Source organism: Carlito syrichta, unplaced genomic scaffold (assembly GCF_000164805.1).
Source record: "Carlito syrichta isolate Samal-C Ts95f unplaced genomic scaffold, Tarsius_syrichta-2.0.1 Scaffold309017, whole genome shotgun sequence".
In the NCBI taxonomy this organism is placed as follows: domain Eukaryota; kingdom Metazoa; phylum Chordata; class Mammalia; order Primates; family Tarsiidae; genus Carlito; species Carlito syrichta.
Genome location: NW_007253113.1, coordinates 40,728 through 49,657, shown reverse-complemented (window position 1 = coordinate 49,657; position 8,930 = coordinate 40,728). Strand labels below are relative to the sequence as shown.

Sequence of the window (8,930 nt, the reverse complement as noted above, 5' to 3'; positions counted from 1 at the left end):
CAAGTTGCCCAGGCGGGTCTCAAACCCGCGGGCTCAGGCAATCCACTCACCTCAGCCTCCCAACTGTGCGGGATTACAGGCTGAGCCACTGAGCCCGACTAGAGAGGAATGCTTTCAAGTTTTCCCCTATACAGAATGATGCTGCCTGTAGATTTGTTGTATAGGGCTTTTATTATTTTGAGAATTGTTCCTTCTATGCCTATTTTGCTGAGGGTTTTTTTTTTTTTTTATCATGAAGGGGTACTGGATTTTATCAAATGCTTTTTCTGCATCTACTGAAATGATTACATGATTTTTGTTTTTAATTTTGTTTATGTGGTGGATCATGTTGACTTATGCATGTTGAACCATCCTTACATCCCTGGGATAAAACTCACTTTATCATGGTGTATTATTTTTTTGATGTGTTGTTGTTTTGATTTGCTAGTATTTTAGTAGAATTTTTTTTTTTTTTTTTGAGTCAGAGAATCACTCTCTTGCCCAGGCTGGAGTACAGTGGCATGCTCATGGCCAACCCAGCGTCAACTCGCTGGGCTCAGGCAATCCTTCCACCTCAGCGATCCAAGTAGCTGGAACTACAGGCGTGCACTACTACGCCCAGCTAATTTTTTGATATATTGTAGAGATGAGGTCTCACCAAGTTGTCCAGGTTGGTCTCAAACCCATGGCCTCAGGCAGTCCTCTTGCCTCAGCCTCCCAAAGTGCTGGGATTATAGGCTTGAGCCATTGCGCCTGACCAGTTTGCTAGTATTTTGTGGAGGATTTTTATTTCTATGCTCATCAGGTGCTCTGGTCTATAGTTTTCTTCTTTTGTTGTGTCTTTTCATGGCTTTGGTATTAAGGTGATACCAGCTTTGTAGAATGATTTAGGGATAATTCTCTCCTTTCCAATCTTGTGGAATAGTTTTAGCAGGATATTTACTAGTTCTTCTTTAAAAGTCTGGTCGAATTTGCCTGTATATGTGTCACGTCCTGGACTTTTTTTTGTTGGGAGACTCTTAATTATTAATTCAATCTTGCTATGTGTCATGGTCTGTTTGAGGTTTCTATTTCTTCCTGATTCACAGTTGGGGGTTGTATGTTTCCAATAATTTATCCATTTCCTCTAGATTGCCCAGTTTACACAGAAGTATTCATAATAATCTCAGACGGTCTTTTGTATTTCTGTCATATTAGTTGTAATGTCTTCATTTTCATTTCTGACTGAGCTAATTTGACTTTTTTCTCTTCTTAATATAGGTAGTGGTCTATCAAGCTTGTTTTTTTTTTCAAAGAACAAACTTTTGATTCATTAATATTTTGTATTTTCGTGTTTAGTTCATCTCTGACCTTTGTTGTTTCTTTTCCTCTGCTAGTTTTGGATTTGGTTTGTTCTTGTTTCTCAAATTCCTGGACGTGTGACATTAGGTTGTCATTATGTTATGTCTTCTTATTGTATCGATCCCTTTATCACTATATAATAAGCTTTTTTGTCTTTTTTTTTACTGTTGTTAACTTAAAGTCTGTTTTATCTAATATGAGAATGTCTACTCCTGCTTGTTTCTGGTTTATAGCTGCATGGAATTTTCCCACCCCTTTACCTCGAGTCTGTGGGATTCTTTGTGGATCTCTTGAAGCCAGCAGAAATTTGGACTGTGTTGTGTTTTGTTTTGTTTTGTTTTGAGTTGGAGTCTCACTCGGTCGCCCATACTGGAGTGCAGTGGCCACTCCCGGCCACCGCAGCCTTGACCTGCTGGGTTCTGGCGATCCTTCCGCCTCAGCCTTCCGAGTAGCCGGAATTACAGGCACGCGCTACTACGCCCAGCTGATTTTTTGATTTATTGTAGAGATGATGTCTCGCTGCCCAGGCGGGTCTCGAACCCGCTGGCTCAGGCAATCCACTCACCTCAGCCTCCCAAAGGCGGGGGATTACAGGCTGAGCCACCAAGCCCAGCTTGGACTGTGTTTTTTTAATCCATGCCACCAATCTATATTTTTTATGTAGTGCATTGAAAGTGATTACATTGAGGGTTAGTAATGATATGTAAGGTGCTGTTATGTTCATCATGTTGTTATCTGGTTGCCTTTCCCCCCCTCTATTGTGTTAATGTTCCTTAAGTCCTGTGAGCTTTATAATTTCTGGTGCTTTTCTACTCATGTGAAGAACCTTCTGGAGAAGCTCTCTGATGTTTCAGACTATGAAGTAATCTGCAAAATGTGCAATGACATGAGGTTTGCTCTCATCTCCTGAGAGGGAGTGATGTTAGGTAAAGCTGAACTGGGCTGACCCAGCCTCTAATTTCACAGTGGTAGGTGCAAGTACCAGCTCCAATCGGCAGGGGATGGCATAGACTCTGTAGGCTTTCCTTGAACATATATCGCTTTGGTGTGCAGTAGATTTCTTAACTGCCAGCTGTGGTGGTGCTATGCACAGGCACAAGGTGTCCTGAGTGACTAGTGTGACTTGGAAAGTGATGTTAGCTGATGCCTGATGCAGACCTTCCTGAGAGCTGTGGTATTTTATCAGATGTAATGGGTTGTGCCAGTTGATTGCTCACCAGGAGATGGTGCTTACGGTAGAGAGTCAAGTGACTGTGGGCTTTCTGCTTGTCCTATGTTGTCCCAAGGAAATACAAGGATGACTCAAATGATGGGCGGGGCTGTGGGGACTACCCAAGTTCCTTGTTTGTACTGAACTTTTGAGCGGGGTGCACTCCTCACCTGGGTGCACATGGCTTGGCTCCTGTGTGCACAAATGGATATCTCATGGAAATTGGGAAGGACTTCCCTGGCTGCTGGGGTAATGCTGCCACATAGTGCAGAGGCTGCACAAAAGAATTCACATGGGGTGTGAACTGTTGCTGGGGTAGTGAGTGGCACCCAGCTCTCCTGCCTTTGCCTCAGTCAGTCTGTGTTCAGAATGCAGAAGTGCAGCGGGTCTCAGGTATTCCCACCCAGACAGAAACTGCCTGCTGTGGTAGAGTTTGCCCTTGGGACAAATGAAAGGTTTTTCCTCTCAGGACAGCTAGAATGCAGCTACCAGCAAGGATTAAGTTCTTGCGAAATGGTGGCTGGAGCCACTCAGGGCTCTTGTGCCATGCACAGCTCCATGTGGGTTTCAACAGAGCACAGCTGTGGATAAGGAAGTTTCCTGTGAGGGACTGGAATCCTGTGAGGCTCAGGGGAATCTTCTAAGTCCATGGCAGGAGCACAGAACTCCTGAATTTCCCTCACTCACCTCCCCTCCTGTGTCCAGAGGCTGCTTCTGGTTTGTGGTGGTTATCCAAGCGAGTTTCTGCCTAGTTCTAACCCAGTCTTATCGATTTTTCTTTTCTTTGCACACTCTGTTCTGATTTCAACTTATTGGGTCATGTCATTTCTCTGGTGAGCCATGGGGTGTGCTGCTGGTCTTGTTCCTCTTTCAATACTGAGGAACTCTGTCTGCTTTGGTTCACTCCATGCGAGAGATATGATCATACTAGCTGCTTCTCACTGGTCATCTTTTTCCCTTCCCCAGTCATAAATGATTATATATCAAGTAAATATATTATTTGAGAGTATTTTAACATACCTTATTAATTTTAGCACCTTCAGTTTTATGAATAATTCCTTTTGACTCAAAAACCTTAACAATTTCCTTAGCCATATTGAGCATGACATCAATCTCCTGCTTTGTTTTCACAGTGATAGCAATTTCTGGGTGATCACACTCAAAGTAGCCTGAAATATAACAAAATATTTTTAGATAAAATAAGAACATTATTTTAAATGCTTTAAGATAGACAGTATGCTAATATTTCTGCTTTAAACTCAGGGAAATGTTCCAGAAGGGCCTCGTGATCAATTATTATTCACTAGTAGTGCCAGAGTTCTGCCTGCCATTTTTTTTTTTGTGCCTAAGCCCATGAAAAGGATAGTTGGCCCTAGTCCTAGGGTTAAGAATTATGCAGATCCGCCTGACTGGACATGGGATGCTGCTCAGGACTCTAAGTCTGGAGATCATGACCCACTTTCCTATTCTGTTTAAATCAGAATTTTTAACCATAGAATGTGTGATCAGATATGTCTTCTGATTAAGTCCTCTCACTCATCCTGGGCCATTGTCCAATCACCCTTCCGGTGCACCTGGATGACTTACACATCTCTTCTCTTCTGCTTGTCTCCCTGGATGCCTGATGCCAATTAAAACTTGATCCACTTAGGTGTTACATTTGGACTTTTCCTTGGTCATGACTTTTTTTCCTGGCTTGGTAATGATCTATCACAGAAGATCTGTGGCCTTACTTCCAGGCTTGCTGTGTCCTTTTGCAGCCTGCCATCTAGTATAAAACTCCTTTATCCTCCTCACACATGAACCTTATACTGTGGGGATGTGTCTTTTCCACTCCCAGGACTTGTTCTGTATCAGGAGCATGGCCTGGCATGATTCAGAACATAGGCTGCTGTGGTACTTGAGCACTGGGCCTCCCAGCAGACATAACAGAGATCTGCAAGATTCTATTTTGATTTCAACTCATTGTAAGACCTAAGTCCTTAAGTGGCAGCTTTGTGGCAAGTAGAGGGAAAAGGTAGTTTATTTTCTTGTGTTACTCAGGAAGGTTTATGTACTCCTGGTTTGAAAGAAAATATGATTTATGGGGTTATGACATGCATAATCGTGGCATGCTAATTTGTCTAAACATAAATCAAAAGACCTTCACTTTTGTATAAGACAGAGAGAACAAAAGTAGAGAGGTAATAATACACTATTCCTATCTAAACTAGAAAATAAGATTACCTTGGTTGTTGAAGTTATCCACTTTCTTATTATTAGTGAATAGTTTTCCTCAAAGATTAGCTCTAGTTATAAAAACTATTGCCTTTTTGAAGTAGTGGTGATAAAAGGTAGTCATGCTGAATATTCAGAATAAGAGTTGCTTACCTAACTCTTTTAAAGCATCTTCCATATTCTTTGTTATCCGCTTTAGTAATATCTATGGAAAAAAAGAAATTTATCCCCATTGAAAAAAAGAACTGTTATGAGCATGGACACAAAGATGGGAACAACAGACACTGGGGTACTCCCAAAGGGGGGTGGGGGGAATAGGGTAAGAGTTAAAAACTACCCACTGAGTGCCATGTCCACCACTTGGGTGATTGGCTCAATTAGAAGCCCATGCCTCATCATCCTGCAAAATAGGTATTCTTGCATGACAAACCTGCACATGAACTTTTTGAATAACACTGGAAAAAAAAAAAAACAGTTTCTAAGCTCAAAAAATTCTTTACGTTTACAAATGACAGATTTTTAGCCTAAATTAATAACCATAAAGGAAAGTATGATGGTGAACTTTTCAGACATTAGAATTGAATTTCGTGCTGCAGCATTCTTTGCTTCAGCAAAAAGGATGGAGAAAATAAGTAGCATCAACTGAGCTAATTTTGAGAAAACTGAAGGCAGGTCATATATTTTTCTTTTTAGGATCTATTAGTTCTGCAAAATGCAGGCATGGTAGAAAAGCCTCCAAATATGGAACACAAGGATGGCTTTCAATCAAAAGGATGTAAGAGATTTGGCCAAGGTTTGTGAGAGCAGAAATAAGGACAATAATTTCTAGATTCAAGTTCTTTTGTATTTTCTCCTGTATATCTTCAAATTCCAGGGCTAACTATTAATAATTAGAAAAGGTAATAAAACATGGGAAAATAGTTTTAAGTTGCAGGTGGTGAAAAGAAGATACTACTTTTTGTGTTTTACCATATATTGAATTTTTTTTCTCAACTACAAAGTTTTGGGCACATAAAATATAGCATGCAAATATTTACATTGCCTTGAAAAGTAAGTATTGAATTACACATTTATTGTGGGCACATTTTGGTGTTACTCTGTCTCAATCTAGAAAATAAAACATAAAATCTAAAATATAGGTCCTAGAACTTTGCTTGCTACTTATTCACTATGTGACTTTGGACACAATCATTTAACTTCTCATGGTCTCATTTTACTCATCTGCATGCATAATGAGGGAATCAGAATAGGATTCCTTCTCATGAATTATTGTTTACTTTCTATTTGCTAGATCACTCACTTTTTTTTTCTTTACTGTTTACTGCAGGGAAAACAAGTATTTAAGTTTAGTATTCAAGGTCTTCCTCACCTGTTTAATCTGTTCAGAACTTGTAATCTGATCGATTACAGTCATCACGTCTGCTTCACCTTGGACATATCCTTTTAGTATTGCATACGTAAACGAACGTTGGTGACTCAAACTTTTATCTATTATTTCCAGCAACTTTGGTGTTATAAGCTGAAAACAAGAGTATATTTAATATAAATGTACACAATTTTTATACTTTGATTAACTTAAGCAAAATGGATACTAATAAGAAATTAGGTGCCCTCAAAGGTAACTACAGTAACCTGTCAAGGTTCTTATTTTATTCATAATAACTTCATAATAACAGCTACTAATGTTGGGTATCTGTGTGAAGTTTATGACTTTATTCTTTACTTATTTTCCTCATAGAGAATTGAATGCTATTTTCAACCAGTTTAAACTCTTGAAAAACAATATGATTAATTTTCTGTTCTTAGGTTATAAAATTACTGTCTATAAAGTGCTGCCATTTTTGCATACTAAATCTTCTATTAAATTTCCTTCCTGATGGTTCAGTCAGGTGAGAAGCCACTACAACCATGCTGCCTGTTAGACTTCAAGATTAACTTCTCTTCCCCATTTCTTTGCTGAGGAGTGCAGTTTCCCAGTCATTTGTTACCATCGTGCAGTCCCCTGACTTCAGCAGAGTTCATTGATCCCTTTCTTTTCCTATCTATGCTCTACAACCTCCATATTCTACCCTACAACCACTTGCCCCAAAGTGCTTATACTCATCTTTCAAAATTCAGCTCAAGTATCACTTAACAAAGGAAGTTTTTTCTCTCCCACTGGTCTTCTGTGCATAATATTGGCTATATAGATTACTTGTCATTTCTTTTCTACAATAAGTTTTCTGGAGGCAGAGACCATATCTAATTTGTCTTCATAGTCCAAGGGTCTACAATTTAACTTAAGATAAGAGTATAAAGTTTCCTGACTATATGAACAAACAGAACTTTCTTCATCTAAACTCTTCTATTGATTCTGTATGTCTTTCTATCAAGAAGTATTAGTTAGTCATTAGAATACATTAGACTAGACTTCCTAAGGTCAATTTGCATTCTAGTATGACTTAGTCTTCCAGAATACAAAAAAGAAAAGACTACCGGTTGCATACTTTTATATTTAGTTGACTTATGCCTTTTAGTAGCAAAAATATTTTTAGCGTATGTAAGAAAGATCTAAAGTAAAAATGTTATTAGCTTTATTTCTAGATGAACTATGTCTTATTTAGCTTTGTATTTTCCATAATGCTTACGTTTGTGTGTGTGTGTGTGTGTGTGTGTGTGTGTGTGTGTGTGTGTGTGTGTTGTTTGTATATGAACACAAAAAGACAGGAGAGACAGAAAGAATATATTTGTATTCATATATTTCCTTATATGCCTTGTGATAAGTAAAGTTTCATATTATTAAAATAATCATACAGAAAATAACTACCCATCATATTTGTTGCAGACACATGTATTAGACAATCATAGGTCATTTTTGATACCATGATTCTATGGGAGGGAAACCTCAAAAAAATCAAAATTATTTTTTAGAGGGCAGGTCCCTTATATTACAGGCTTCCCCTGCTAGATGAATGTTCTAGGAACCCATCAGCATCAGTGTACCAGTTGATGTTGTTGTGAGAGGCTGCATTCAACTTCAGTGATTTTTTTTTCCAATATTCTTTCAATGTATTTGCCCATTTCATGATGGGTGATTTAGGAGCGCACCTGCCCACACCACACCGAGTGTTCAGCAGTTTTTGACTAAAAATGGTATGACCCCCATGCCCTCACTCTCTATTCACCTGATCTCGCCTTGAACAACTTTTATTTTTGTTTTTCCAGATGAAAAAAGTCCTCAAGGGAAACGTTTGGGCGATGTGAAAGAGGTGAAATCAAAACAGCAGAAGCACTAAAAGGCATCAAAATTGATGAGTTCAAAACTGTTTTGAGCAGTGAAAAAAGTGACTTGATAGCTGTATTGCATCAATGGAGAGTACTTTGAAGGTGACTAAAATTTAAACATGTAAGAATAAATACACAATTTTTAATAACTAAATGCTGGGTTTTTGGGGTTCCCCTCAAATAATACTATTAATTTATATAACATGGACTGTGTCTTTTTTTTATTTGTATGAATATATGCTATTTGCTTTGCTCCTATGAGTTGTTTACATGGTTTTTTGTTTTGTTGACTTCCATCTTTTATTCCTTAAGTATCAATAAGAATAAACATTATTTCAGGGTTAACTTGTACTTATATTAATATAGAATTTTTTAACATGCTCTCTATTCAAAGGAAAACTGTGATGAATATTTCTATACTTTCATGTGCCAAACAAATTTTTGATATAATTTGGATAGTTGTAATATAAAATGTCATTAAACTTGACTTGCCAGAGGGAGCTAACATTTAAAAGATAAACATCATCCTAATAAAAAGCTACAGCAATAGGCTAAGTGGAGTGGCTCATGCCTACAATCCCAGCACTGTCGGAGGAGGAGGCAAGACCAGCCTGGGCAGCTTCATCTCTACAAAAAATTTTTAAAAATTAGCTGGGTGTGGTGAAATGTGCCTGTAGTCCCAGCTACTCAGGAGGCTGAGGCAGAAGGACCCAGAAGTTCCAGGTTGAAGTGAGCTGTGATTGTGCTACTGCACTATAGCCTGAGCAACAGAATGAGATCCCGACTCATTAAAAAAAAAAAGAAAAGAAGAAAGAAAGCGAGAGAAAGAGAAAGAAAAAGGAAAGAAGGAAAGTAGGAGGGAAAGAAAGAAAGAAAAAAAAGAAAAGAAGCCATTAAACTAGGAAGGAAGGAAGGAAAG

The 8,930-nt window shown here is 38.5% G+C and overlaps 1 protein-coding gene across 1 annotated transcript in view; it reads right to left on the bottom strand.

The window, feature by feature from the left end:
• Window positions 1-8,930, bottom strand: part of SLC9C1 (solute carrier family 9 member C1) — a 68,388-nt gene that overhangs the window by 29,377 nt on the left and 30,081 nt on the right. The window contains exons 6-8 of the mRNA XM_008066594.2: window positions 6,117-6,266; window positions 4,901-4,952; window positions 3,551-3,699 (exon numbers count right to left, since the gene is read on the bottom strand). Of these exons, the coding sequence (XP_008064785.1) occupies window positions 3,551-3,699; window positions 4,901-4,952; window positions 6,117-6,266 (351 nt within the window). The remainder of the gene's footprint in view (window positions 1-3,550; window positions 3,700-4,900; window positions 4,953-6,116; window positions 6,267-8,930) is intronic.